The sequence below is a fragment of the Lissotriton vulgaris genome, chromosome 5 (assembly GCF_964263255.1).
Source record: "Lissotriton vulgaris chromosome 5, aLisVul1.2, whole genome shotgun sequence".
Taxonomy (NCBI): Eukaryota; Metazoa; Chordata; class Amphibia; order Caudata; family Salamandridae; genus Lissotriton; species Lissotriton vulgaris.
This window is the reverse complement of record NC_141693.1, coordinates 1322077979-1322092564: the sequence shown is the minus strand read 5'-3', so window position 1 is coordinate 1322092564 and position 14586 is coordinate 1322077979. Positions and strand designations below refer to the sequence as shown.

The 14586-nt window shown below is 45.7% G+C and overlaps 1 protein-coding gene across 2 annotated transcripts in view; it reads right to left on the bottom strand.

The window, feature by feature from the left end:
* Nucleotides 1–14586, bottom strand: part of FANCE (FA complementation group E) — a 300305-nt gene that overhangs the window by 247700 nt on the left and 38019 nt on the right. For both annotated transcript variants that reach the window (XM_086923242.1, XM_086923243.1), the window contains exons 4-5: nt 4854–5583; nt 3808–3852 (exon numbers count right to left, since the gene is read on the bottom strand). In XM_086923242.1, coding sequence (XP_086779368.1) covers nt 3808–3852; nt 4854–5583 — 775 coding nt within the window. The remainder of the gene's footprint in view (nt 1–3807; nt 3853–4853; nt 5584–14586) is intronic.

The following is a 14586-nucleotide window of genomic DNA, read 5'->3' as shown; positions in this document are numbered from 1 at the left end:
TGGACTTCCCCCAAACTTTTTTGCCTGCTTACCTCCTTTTTTGTGATTAATTTTGTTGGCCTTAGGACTCTGAGGAGTTTACCTCTGCTCACCAGTGCTAAAGTGCATGTGCTTCTCCCTTAAAAATGTGAACATTGGTGTATACACGATTGGCCTTTTATATTTACTTGTAAATACCTTGTACAGTGTTACACCATATACCCAGGGCCTGTAAATTAAATGCTACTAGTGGGTCTGCAGTACTGATTGTGTCACCCACACAAGTAGCCCTTTAAACATGTGTCAGGCCTGCCACTGCAGAGCCTATGTGTGTAGTTTTACTGCCAGGTTGACTTGGTATTAAAATCCCCTTGCCAAGCCTTAAACTTCCTTTTATTATACACACGTCATCCCTAAAGTAGGCCCTATGTAGTCCTTGGAGGAGGGTGCTATGTTGCTAAAAGGTTGGACATGTACTTTAATGTTTTGCATGTCCTTGTAGTGAAAAACATCTACATTCATTTTTCACTAATGTGAGGCCTATTCTTTCCATAGATTGACATTGGGAATTCCTAATACACTCTTTTAAGGTGGAGTGCCTGGCTAGAAAGGAGTAGCAGATGCATGTTTTATAACTTTGGAATGGCAATGATAAATTCTTTTTACTGGTAAGGATGGATTGCACATTACTATTTAAGATATGCCACTTTTAGAAAGTGGAAATGTATCTTCTCTTACAGCTCTGTGTGCATGCAGCCTGTCTCCAGTACACTTCAATATTGCATTTTGAGAATAGGAATGTCGCAAAGAGCATTCAGTTTATTTTTCCTTTTTTTCGTCCCACCTTTGTTTGCTTGTTGCATGATGGCGTAAGATTCAAAAACATGTTTTTTTCACATTTGGTCTAATTACTTTATGAATGTAAATAATAATTAAAGCACATTTGCAAACTGTGACTACATGCCTGCCATTATCAATGTTACACTACAAAACTATGCAATTGTATTTTTTTAACAGAGCGTACAGCTCTCAGACAATGGCCGATTTGTAAAAGATCATTGGAAAGTCCAAAAGGTTGTCCCTGTCCCCCCCAGAATTTCAGTGTCTCCTACTCCCCTGGTTCAACTCTTACTTTTGATATCAGGATTGGACCTTCCTCCCTCTATAGTTGAGTGGTATGTCCTTCCTCTGTGCTCTCTTTTTTGGTTCAATACTGATGCAATCATGATATGGGGTGCTCTTTGCAATCTTGACACTATAAATAATAGTTTAAAGGGCCTGATTGTATTTCTCTAGTGCACAATCTTGGCCAGTATTGAAAAAGTCAATAAACCAATTTCTAACCAAATAAAAAATAGTCAGGGAATCAATTTTTTGGGTAATTCTGAATTGCGATGGAAACAGAAATTTTATTAGGATCAAATCGAATCAGAACACTTTACTTGGTGATGCACAAATGGTAAATATTTGCTGAAATAGGATTTCACAAATTATCTTTTGAACCTGTATAGTTTTATCAGTAAAACTTCAGGTCAGTGGGAAAATGTATGGCAATTTCAGAGGCAATTATGCTGTCTGTAAAAGGCAGCGTGCAAATGTATCATGCTTTAGAAATATATTTATTAAAAGTGAGCTTTTAACCATGAGCTGAGACAGATTCCTGCCCCTGCCGTGAGGACAGTGAGATTAATGAACTAAGAGACACGTCAGGGGTCTTGTGTACTCTACATATAGGCTAGATCATTTTAATACATGGAGCAAACATTAGGTTTATCAAATCAAACAAAATAGTTTTTTGTACAGAAGACATGCTGAACTCACATAATTGAAAGTGCTCTTATATGTGATAATTAAAAAATAAAAGATTGAAATAAAATATTTCCCTAGGATCACACAATTTGAAACCAGTTTATGAGTCAAGTGTATTACAGTTAGGTCGAGTAGATTATTTAAATCACTAGACCTGCATGCCTAGTGACCTTTTTATGATTTTGAGAGGCCTGTGAGGTAGTGTGTATTTTTGTGTGTGGGCGGGAGGAGGGGGAGGGGACGGCTCAAAACTCAACAATCAACCAAAATACACAATAAATTAATGTGCACCACATAGGTGTTTAGTCAATGCAGGGTTGTATCCCTGGTTGTACTCCTAGTGTGCCACACCCTCCCAACTTAAGATTCTCTCCGCACCCGGGTGACCCTTGCTTCTACAGCACCCCATATTCTGAGGCAGAGGAATGAATATGTTCACTGTTTATACTCCTGGGTTTAGATGTGCAACTCCATCAATATTTCTTACCCAGATTCAATTTGGCCAGAAAGTCTCAATTACCTGCACACGATATTCTCAAGGCGCATCTATGGCCTTTTTTCCAGTTGTGGTTGAAATCTTGCAATGCATGCACTGTGATCCCACATGTCAAGGTGATGCCGCAGATGTAGCCTGCTAGGTCAATCCTCAAGGCAGCCTCAGCATCCATAAATGACTACAGCACGGCAGGTCCAGGGGTCTCAGCAGTTGCAGCTTCCCAGGCCAACCGGTTGTGCTCTGCGACGACACCACAACACTGCGGGACCAAGGGTCATGGCACGGCTTCTCCAGCAACTGCTGCCTCAATGATCGACCAGCGGCACTCAGTGGCCACATGTAGTTGCAGACACCTTAATCCAACTGGGTTCCACTCAGCAGTGATGGTCTTCTTTCTCGTGACAGCAGTGGCAGCTCCAGCGTGCGACTTGCAGCATCTGTCCGCGAGCACAGCCACACTCAATTTGGTGAAGTCGCTAGGGCCGTTGTCAACACGAACCAAGAACAGAGATGGGAAACCTACTTACATTATGGATTGCTCCTAGGTTTGCTCTCCAAAGTAGTGTGCTTTTTCTAGGTGTTCCTCCTGTCAGGACCATACCCGCTGGGATTCTCTATCTGGTCAGGCTCTCCTCCTGCATAGCAAGACACTCCTTCCCACTCTCAGCAAGCAGGAAGTCGGGCTTCTAGGCACGAGAAAGACTCTCAGCTTCTGGAGTAGGACAAGCAGAATTTAGGTAATTTCCTCTCACCTTTGGGAGACTGGAGGTCAGGCAAACAGGCGTTCGAGCATTAGAACATTCCCTTATATCTTGCAGGGCCCATTCCTGGCCCTACTTTCAAAATGATTCCATATGTAACATCTATCACATCATGCAGTGTGACTACGTCACAACCTAGGGTCTCGGATGTATAACCCACCTATCTGAAGTGATCTCTGCATGTGACAGACTGTTTAAAGGGTCTGTCCCCAGACTTACTGTAGATAAAAGGGAGCCATGTCATTAACTGGGAAGGAGTATGTTCATCATCATCCATGGGATAAGGACAAGACGGCGCCACAAGTGCTTTACTTGTGGCAGCAGATTTGCTACTGGTCCTCCAATAGGTGATTTTGTACATCTAATGCACTCTAATAGGGGTCCTTGCTGAAAATCATGGTCCTCCCCTGAGCTGTTTTAATAACTATAGGCTGGAGGTAGACCCTTTCAAACTTTAATTGGAGTGTACCTTGTTTAGTTGCCCCACCATACGTTATTTCAGTCACCAAGTTACTTGTGTGTCTGTACTTGCTGTATTTATGAAGCATGTTACAGAAATGGTAACCCAAGCAGCAGTCTTCCCTCCTCCATCATAAGGTACCAGGTCTGCAGAAATTTCAAAAGTTCAAAAGGAACACTGCAACTCATGACCTACAACAGATCATTCGCTCAACAACTTGGGCAACTGAAAATGTCAGTCCGTTAGCCCCGGCTAACAGCCAAGGCCACGTAACGGTCATCATGTGAGAAGAAAATGCTTACCTCTCCTTCTGTTTCCAAGAGCTCTTTTAGTCCAGACACACTCAGCTAGAAAAGAAAGTAAAATGACGGTAAAGTTTTCTCTAATTGCATACTTCACACCGCCTCGGCCTTTCCTAAGCAAGAGTTTATAAAGACACTCACCCTCTCCAGCCAAGGACTGGACAAACCTCTACCACTCGTCGCCATCTTGCCCTTATCTTGAATTTATGCCCATCTTGAACTGGATCTTCACGCTCTGAACTATCCTACTGCTGTATCTTAAAACCCCTACTACTCTGTGCTACTCTTACCGTGAAGACAAACCACTCACTAGCTCTTGGCCTCTCCTCCAGTCCAATGACCGATGATCTTTTTAAGGCTCTGGACTCGCTCTATGCCTTGGAGGCCTTGAACCCATGTTCTTCTGCACATTTAAGTGGGAGTATGAATCTGTCCCCCTTGTATTATAACAGGTTTAAAAAAACATCAATTAGGCTGGATTAAAGGCATAGGGACAAATGAAACAAATGACATGACCGTTTCCTTCCAGAAACAGCAGCTGGGCATCAAACAAAGACTTTTAGGAGGTGAAAGAGAGTGACTATGAAGAAAAGTAGTTTTCAAAACTAAAGAGGACAGATTACAATAACAACAAACCCTTTTTCGAAGCATCACCAAGCATAGTTTGAAGCCCACCATAAAGATTTCTTTCCATGATCCTCCCCATAGACAAACATCAGTGACAAACATGGAAATAAATACCCGTCCTTTCTGAAAACCTATATGCGTGCGCAGGCCAACAGCCTTACCCTTCACCAGATATGCTCCATCATCTTTTCCAGAGTAGACCGATAACTTTATAAAAAATGCAAATGCACTCGGCCATCAAGGCTGTTTTGTTGTTATGTCTGTCTATTTCTATTCTTTGTCAAGATCAAACTCTAAAACACGTGGTTGGACTCAAGTATTTTTCATAAAAAATTCGCCTTGCTTAGATACCCAGTACAGGTTTGCACTAAATAAACACCATTAATAAAATGAAATAAGAGTAGGAAAAGTTTCAATACCTTTATGGACTCTGGAAGTTCCCCGCAATGGCCTGGTTCGAGTGCTAGTTGTCCAGGATTCGCAGTCTGGCTCTGTGGCAGTGGTCTTCCCATGGCCCTTGTCGGGGACGGCTGGGACTGTGATGCATGTCCTTCTGTGGCTCTGGTGTGATTCTGGGATGCAGGTATCCCAGCGTCGCCGGAGCCCTCTTTTGCAGCGACATTAAAGTCTGTGGCATGTTCAGCTGAGAGTCCCTCAAATAGGTCAATGTCTTGATCCTTCTGTGCGGTGCGGCTCTTCTTAGCCTGCTGCCCTTCCTCGGGGCCCCAAGGTGGAGAATCAGGGGCAACATCAGGGTTTTTCCTCTTTTTCAAGTTATGTGATTCGGGGTCCACTGCTTTCCCAGTGTCTCTGCAGTGTTGCTTCTGCCAGAAGTCCCTGTACCAACCGAGCCGGTAATCAGTCCTCAAACTACCCTCTGCTTCACTGGTAATTCCTCTGCACAGATCTCTCAGCCTGTGCTGGCATTGTTCTGTAAGAGGATGTAAGAGGGGAGAGCTGTTCTCTCTCTCCAGGTCCCTCTGCAGTAAAGCTCTCAGTGCCATGATCCAGGGGTCCGAGGAGGTATCATGCCCTACAGCGTCAAGGACTTCGCTCAGACAGGCCTTTGGTATTGGCGGGTGTGCCACAAGCAGGAAACGAAGGAGATTCCTCTGACACGTCAGAGGCAGCAAGAGGAACAACGGCTTCCTAGGAAGGGAGGAGAAAATGCAAAAGAACAGAGGTGAACAAGTACCACTTCAACCCTGAATCTGGAACTCAAGAAACGTAACTGATGTCAGCATGACCCTTACCAATCTATTAATCTATCTAGTCACTACACCATAATTTAATGTGTGCCTTGGTACTTTCTGCTTACACATCTACTATCAAGTATGTTTGCATTCTTTCTGAAGGAATTTGGTATTATTCTAGTAGATCGGATAGTTTTTTAACCTGTTGTAAACTGGAAAATGTGTGACTATTGACAATCCTTCAGAAGGTATTTGTAATTCCTTTTTGGAAAATCTGTATTCTTTCGTAACCAATTATACAGTGGTTCCTTCTCTGTGCCACCTGCTTTATGTATGGGTGGAGTTAGTCCCCGTTTTGCTACGGCCTTGCATTGGACAATGTCACTTTCTAAATCAAAGAAACTCAGAAAGCAACCATTCTAAGAACACCAACTAGAGCTGTTGATTATCTGTAGGAATCATCGTTGGAACCAGGGGTCACAAGACAATATCCTGTAATCCTCCCTTCCCACCCTTCTTCCTGACAAGTCTTTGACTACTCGCTGCCCATCCTTCTTGGCTCATCAGGAGTAGTAGTATTTTGCCAAACATGCTGCTCACAACTGTATTTTATCAGCACTGTGCCTAAATTGTTGTAAATAATTTGTAGTCCATTCATGGAGTGCAACATTGAAATTGAAAGTCTAGTTTTTGTGCAAATGATTTGTTTGTGCATGTACCACAACAGAGTTTGTTTACCATTTCCTTCCTACTGGTTGTCACGCAACTGCCTCCTTTGATTCGATCCACCACTTAAGCACTCCATTCAAGACATACTGTTCAGTTATCCATGTGAACAGAAGATCAAGAATGACTTCCTGCACCAGCTTTACAGCTAGAACCGGTTAGAGGCCTAGGCCAAAAACCATGCTAACACCCCATCCTGAATTCCCATTGCATCACTAATCAACATCTCTTCTTCGATCACCCCCCTTCCGTCGCCCTATTCTGAATTTCAATTAGATACTACACTGGCTCTACTAATTTAGGTATACGAAGAACCCTCGCTAACACTGCTTTATAACCTTACTACCACACATTCTGTGGTCACACCTGCACCTCCACAGGGCTGACACATAGGGCCTCGTTAGGATGTCAATGCGACTGACACCAATGGCACATCGGTGTTGGTCTCACCGACATCTGAAGCAGCGGTCGAACTGCTGCATTACAATGGGGTCGCTCCAACCGCATGGGTGAGGGACCAATCACTGTGGTTCCAACAGGCTCAAGGAGCCTGTTGGCCCTTCTGTCGGAATGTAATCCCTACAATGATGTAGGGTGCCTGCTCAGGGATTACAATGGCCCTTCCAATGGCCTTACAATGGCTGTCCGGATGCCATTGAAAGGCTGTCGGAAACGGACTAGGAATGCCCCCGTCCCCCAGTGGCCTCCGCTATGACACCCGGGTGGCACCACTGGTACCCCCACAAACACCCACAGTGCCTGCCACAGGGTGCAGGGATGTTTAAAAACATTAATTTTGGAATTGGGGCTTGTGCTGCGGTTCTTTTTCGAACCACAGCACAAGCCTCAATGCAAAGAGGGCTGTTTCCGACCACCTCCACGGGGGCCGGATCCTAATTTGGCGGTCGAGACTGCCAACTACCTATGGGCAAGTCCTGTTACCACAACAATGCCAGTCAGACATTCGTCCGACCAGCATCGTAATTGGTGCATAGTCTTAAGTAACAATGGTTTGACCAGAAAGCTGCTTCTTCATTTGGTGACACCTATGTGGTTCCTGCGTTCCATAGTGTTTGAATACTTCTATGGCTTAACCAGATAACAATATTTTTTTGGTAGCAATAAAGCCACGCCTGGGTGGACATACCAGTTATCTGGTAAATCTGCTATTTAACTGGGAAGCAGGGCTCTCAGATATTGAGCCCATCCTGCTCCTGGGTGAACATTGCAGGCCCTGAGGATCATTTTAAATCCCTAGTTTCATCTACCTCAGCCCTTACACTACATAACCAGTACTTAATCCTGCTCAACATGGCTGTACCATAACCCCTCACCCGTTGTAAGAAGTTTATCTTGCTACCACAGGCAAAACAGTGGCATGTCATAAGAGAAGCTTTCATTAAAGTGCCAATTTGCTTGTAAATCTCTACCTTGGTGTACGGCAAGAGCCTATTCAGGAATACCATAATACTAAGGACTATCCGGCAGAGCTATGCAATAATAAGGCACTAACCTATGGATATGAAAATCCTTTCCATGATAGATATGCCTAGGTTTGGCTCCAAGTCTACAGGGACCAGGTGGGAGCAGTCCTCTGCTGCTCATCACAGCATCCAATGCTTCCCACTTAGGCCAAGCTACAAACATACACTCTAGGAACCACACAGAAACGTTTGCTTGGATAAACAGAACAAGACATGCATACATAATAATAATAATAATAATAATAATATTAATACTTATACTGAATGGTTATGTACCTACTACACCTTTTCTCAGAGTCAACAAGCACAACATGTGAATAGCTCTGTGTCCCCTGAAAAACGTATCTGTCAAAAGAGGTGAATACCTCTGTATTACTGTGGTAATAGCACTAGAAATTAATGGTTCGATACAGGGAATCAGCACAAACAACTATATTGCTCTCGAATATTATAAGACCAAATGATTCCAGACATAGGCACAGTTATACACAAACACAATTCTCTCTAGGAATACAATACCTAGGTCCTGTACTCCCAGGCTCACTATACTCTTCAAGTACACCATCATCTCCTCCACAGGGACCGCTTCTGAATGGGAGTCACTTATGGCTAAAATCTCCAGTATCTATGAGCCAAGGGCTTCGACAGGCATGAGGCTTGTGACTGCTTAAAAACCTCCTCCTTTTCTTATCACAGTATCCCTTAAGAAAAAGAAGGTCACATTTGCAGAAATGGTGGCCAGATTTCGAAACTAGACAAGACTGGATTCCTGCGGTGGTGTCGTCAGGACAGATCCATTTAAGTGAAAGTAGCCCAACTTGCTCTCAGAATCCAACACATTGAATAGGGAGTTACCACATGTGTGCAACAGGGACTTTCATGCACAACCTCGACATGGACAATTCCCTCCTGCTGGCCTACTGACTCACAACAAATTCACTAAACAGCAGGTCCAGAGCACAGGCAAGAATGATGTTGCCAACCTAAAATCTTTCTGTGCTACAATGACAAATAACGAGTGTGCACACAGGACAGCAGCACCTTTTCCCAAAGTCACTCAGCCGTGGATGAACCCTTTCCTCCAACTTTATTTAAGACTATGTGGGAACAAAACTGCACCACAAAATTTAGACACCCAAAATGTACCACATTTAGCTTTCCCACAGTTTACTGGGTCAGAGATGGTGTAAAACGTTAATTTCATGAGCAATGTGTCCCCGTGTTAAGGCACCTTCCCAAATATCGAACTAGCAGAGTAAAACAATTGAAAAAGATATGGGATTAAACAGATTGAATGGACCCCACTCTATAACTGAGATCTAACTTAATAAAAAAGATTTTTTGTTTTTTAACAAGATAAAAAAAATAGGCGATAACAGGTTACATGCCACAAAGACTTGCAGAATCAGAGTTATACAGAGTATGTAAAATCAGAAATTATTCAAAGGCCCTAATGAGCAGCAAAATCAGTAGATAGATAAGCAGCATCCCTAGTAGAATAGGAAAGTCTTCTCTAAATCTCGCTCACCCCCAGAATCAAGGGTTTTTATACACAATTCTTGCGCAGAATATCAGCAATTCTGCAGTTTCAACGTTGTGTGAGCAAAAGTATAATTTCTTTAGCAAATCAGAACACAAGAAAAATAAACATCATTACCTTAACAGATAAGCATCATTCAATTTTCTCAAACAATTTTTTAACACCCTCTATGCTAATGTCATCTGGAGATGTTGGAACAAATGTGTAACATTTAACAATAAAACTTTCTTCATATGAATAAGGCTAGTGAAATGATGGAAAGCATAGCAACATGTATTAGTAATACATCAGCACCATGGAAGATTTCAACACTATCGGGACAACTACAGCAGTGAAAATAAACTGTATTGACATCAGTTTGGCTATGCTCTGCTGAGCCTGTGGGGAGAGGAGGTATACCGAGGGGAGATTTAAGTGGATCAGAAGCAGGGGTGAGTGACTGAGATGGAACTAACTAAACCACATTCATTACTTCATTTCTATACATCATACAACATATTTTTCTAATGCAATTATATTCATTCAGTTTACAAATGTATAATCATGATTGGAGATGAATATTGCACGTTATTATTAATGCACTAAAATATAAACCCGAAAAACCTTTCTACAGCTACTATGGGAGAGGAGGGAGGGGCAGGAACTGCCTGTTCTCACTCCCAGTTTCAGGCATTCATGAAATATAAGTAAAGACCACACACGTAAAAGAGGACAGAACAGACAGAAAGCTGTGGGGACCGGGATGCTGACTGATGCTGCACACTTTATCCAAATTGTTCGTTGCAGATGGTCTCACAGGTCGCACACAGTGAAGGCGAATGAGCAGTGGTCCGACCTAAGGACACCTTATTTGGGCTCTATTTAAGACCCTGAATCTAAATTTTAATGGGGAATCCACGCTGATATTCTCACTCCAACTTGTGAGCTCTAAAGAAAGCCAGTACCCTTGCAGCGCACTGTAAACCTCGACTTTCTCACTCACGTACCCTACAGAATTTACCCAGATCAAAAGGACTTGGGTCTGACCGTCTGCCTGGCTCATGAATTCTGTGTGATCACGTTCAGCTGCAGTCTTGTGGAGACACGAAACATGGCAACTCATTCCAAATGATCATTTTAGTTCTGGGGAGATGGTTACAGGACAGGAACAGAAAGCACCAGGCCTCTTCACGCTTTTTTTGCGGAGGAGCCCCACTTTTGAGGGATCTCCTTGACAGATGAAAGATTTCTCCCACAGGAGGCTTGTAAACGCAGGAGCGTGGCAACTGGCTCTTCTTACAGCTTCAAAACGCTGCTCACGGGCGGAGCTCAGTTCCGACTACAGGGACATCAAGGTTTTGTCCGCGGACCCGCAACGATGCTAAATATGCTCCAAATTGCCTCGATGTATCACATACGAGACCCTTATCAGGGAAAACTGACATTTCTCAGTCTTTACTATCAATAGTTTCTCTTTTCATCGCATTGCATTAATGCGGTGGCGTGGCGCAGGTAAGTTGAAGTTCAGAGATTTGTATAGCACACTACTCACCCAGAGGGTCTCAAGGTGCTTGAGGGAGGGGGGTGCTTTACTTATCGAATATCCAAGTTTTTAGTTGCTTTCTGAAGGCGAGGTGGTTCTGTGTAAGGCGGAGGTGGGTGGGGAGAGAATTCCAGGTTTTGGCCGCTAAGTAGGAGAAGGATCTTCCCCCCATGGTGGATTTATGGATGCGCGGAGTAGCGGCGAGGGCTTGATTGGACGATTGTAGTTGGCGGGAGGGGGTGTAGAAGGACAGTCGCGTGTTGAGGCATTCGGGTCCTTGGTCGTAGAGGGCTTTGTGTGCGTGGGTGAGGAGGCGGAATGTTATTCTCTTGTTGACGGGGAGCCAATGGAGGTCTTTCAGGTGGCCGGAAATGTGAGCTTGCCGGGGGATGTCCAATATGAGTCTGGCTGAGGCGTTTTGGATTCGTTGGAGTTTTTTCAGTAGTTTGGCTGTGGTTCCGGCATAGAGGGTGTTTCCGTAATCCAGTCGGCTGGTGACCAGTGCGTGGGTGACCGTCTTTCTTGTTTCGGTGGGGATTCAACTGAAGATTTTTTTGAGCATGCGGAGGATGTTGAAGCAAGATGATGAGACGGCGTTGGCTTGTCTGGTCATCGAGAGGGAGGAGTCCAGGATGAAGCCCAGGTTACGTGCGTGATCCATAGGTCTGGGTGCGGTTTCCAGGGCCGGTGGCCACCAAGAGTCGTCCCAGGCAGAGGGGGATGAACCTAAGATGAGGACTTCCGTTTTGTCGGAGTTTAGTTTTAGACGGCTGTTCTTCATCCACTCGGCTACTTCTTTCATTCCTTCGTGTAAGTTGGTTTTGGCGGTGTATGGGTCTTTGGTGAGGGAGAGGATCAGCTGGGTGTCGTCTGCGTAGGAGATGATGTTGAGGTTTTGTTGGCGAGCGATGGATGCGAGGGGACTCATGTATATGTTGAAGAGGGTGGGACTGAGTGATGATCCTTGTGGTACGCCGCAGATGACTTCAGTGGCCTCTGATCTAAAAGGGGGGAGGCGGACTCTTTGGGTTCTTCCAGCGAGGACGAGATGATCCAGTCCAATGCTTTCCCTTGTATTCCGATGTTGCTGAGGCGTTGAATGAGGGTGCTATGACAGACTGTGTCGAAGGCTGCGGAGAGGTCGAGTAGGATGAGGGCGGTTGTTTCTCCATTGTCCAGTAGAGTTTGAATGTCATCTGTTGCTGCGATGAGGGCGGTTTCGGTGCTGTGTTTGGCTCGGAAGCCGGACTGTGAGGGGTCGAGGGATTTGTTGGATTCAAGGAAGGTGGCTAGCTGATTATTGACGGCTTTCTCAATTACTTTGGCAGGGAATGGGAGGAGCGAGATGGGGCGGTAGTTCTTAAGTTCAGTGGGGTCTGCTGTGGGTTTCTTCAGAAGGGCGCTGAGTTCGGCATTTTTTCAGCTTTCCGGGAAGGTAGCGGAGTTGAAGGAACAGTTGATGACATCGCGGAGATGGGGTGCGATGATGGAGTCTGCTTTGCTGAAAATGTGGTGAGGACATGGGTCGGTTGGTGATCCTGAGTGGATGGAGTTCATCAGGCGGATGGTGTTTTCAGTGGTGATTGGGTTCCAGGCGCAAAGGTTGTTAGAGTGCGGTTTTGGTTCGGAGGTGGGTGGAGTGGGCTGGTCTTCGGACTGGTTTTCAAAGCTGTTATGTATGTCGGCGATTTTGTTGTGGAAGAATGAGGATGAGGATAGAGAGTCGCAGACGTCTTGGGAGGGAGTGATGTCGTTGGTGCCGGCGGTGGGGTTGGTAAATTCTTTCACGATGTTGAATAGTTCCTTGCTGTTTTGGGCATTGTTGTCAAGTCGATCCTTGAATGCTGATTTCTTGGTGGATCGGATCAGTTGGTGGTGTTTGCGGGTGGCGTTCTTGAAGGTGGCCAGGTTGTCAGTGGTTGGGTTTTTTCTCCAGGCTTTCTCGAGAGTACGGCAGAGCTTCTTGGATTTCTTAAGGTCATCGTTGTACCAGGGGGCTTTTTTGCTACTTTGCTTGAATAGATGGTTCTTCAAGGGTGCTAGTTCGTCGGCGCTGTGGGTGATCCATTGTGTGAGGTTGGTGGCTGCTTGGTTTGGGTCCGATGATATGGCAGGGGGGTTTTGATGGAGCGAAGTGAAGAGCTGGTCGGTGGTGATTTTGTTCCAATTTCTTCGAGGAATAGGATGTGGGGGGTTGTGGGTCGTGGTCTTTTTGTAACTGAAGTGGACGCAGCTGTGGTCTGTCCAATGGAGTGCTGTGGTGTGATCGAAGGAGATGTGCTTGCTGGAGGTGAAGATAGGGTCGAGCGTGTGTCCGGCAAGGTGGGTGGGGGTGTCAACAAGTTGTTTGAGTCTGAGATTGTCCAGGTTGTCCAGAAGGGAGTTGGTGTTGCTGTCGTTTTTCTTTTCCAAATGGAAGTTGAGGTATCCCAGTAGAATGTAGTTCTCGGAGGTGAGGGCATGTGGGCTGATGAAGTCAGTGATGTCTTCACTGAATTGTGTGCGGGGTCCTGGTGGTCTGTAGATGAGGGTGCCTCTGAGTGTGGTCTTGGGGTTGGTGTGGATCTGGAAGTGAAGGTGTTCGGCGGTAGCGAGGTTAACGTCGGAGCTGGTTGTGATGCGGATGGTGTTCTTAAGGACGATGGCGATGCCTCCTCCTGTTTGGTTGATGCGATCCTTTCGGATGATCTTATAACCGTCCGGGATGGCTATGGCGATGTCGGGTGCTGAAGAGGCGTTCATCCAGGTTTCTGTAAGGAAGGCGACGTCCAGTAAAGTGGTGTCGAGTAGGTTCCAGAGTTCAATGGAGTGTCTGTGGACCGAGCGGGTGTTCGACAGTATGCACTTGAGGTGGTTAGAGTCAGAATTATGTCTGGAGTTAGTGGATTTGGTGTGGGTCTTGATGCAGTCGAATTTGCAGGAGTGGCAGGTGAAGGGTCCATGGGTGTGTCCTGGGGCAGCTTGGTAGCATTGTGGTGTGCGGCCGGGGTTAAGTGCTGAGAGGGTTGCAGCGTCGTATGTAATGCGGGTGGAGTAGGTTTCGGGGGGGCAGGGGGTCTGGCGCTGGGCACGGTCAAGGCGCGGACGGGCGCAGACGGGCTTACCTTTGGCGCGCATGGGGCGCGTCCACTGCGCGTGAACGCTGCGCGCAAAAGCATCTGACATATGCGGATAGTGGGAGGGGCGAGGGAGGAGCAGCTGGGAGCGGGATGGAGATCCGGGCAGGGAGGCACAACAACAACAGCAAAATGGCAGCAAGCCAAAATCGAAACAGGATAGTGGCACAATCACAAAAAGCGCGATGCAAATGGCAGTGGCACCGGCACAATCAGGCAAGAATGATTTCTTCAGGCAGCACAGCACAATTGAAAAGAATGTTAAAGCGCACTTTGGCAGTCTCGCGCTACGAAATAAATATGCTTAGCAATTAATTAAACAGTCAGGCAATCTAGCACTACGATATAATATTGAAATCGATCTGGCAATAGCAATAGTGGGAGCAAGGCGAGGTAGCAGGCAGCAGTTTGGCGGTATAGCGCTACGATACCAGGTACAGCAGGGGAGCAGCGTGAGGAGCGGCCGCATCTGATGGGAACAGGGCGGTCACAGCACTACAAACGGGAGAGCAGGGCTAACAGTATCAGTGGGAGGGAGGAGCAGCTGGGAGGCGGGAGCGGGGTGGAGATC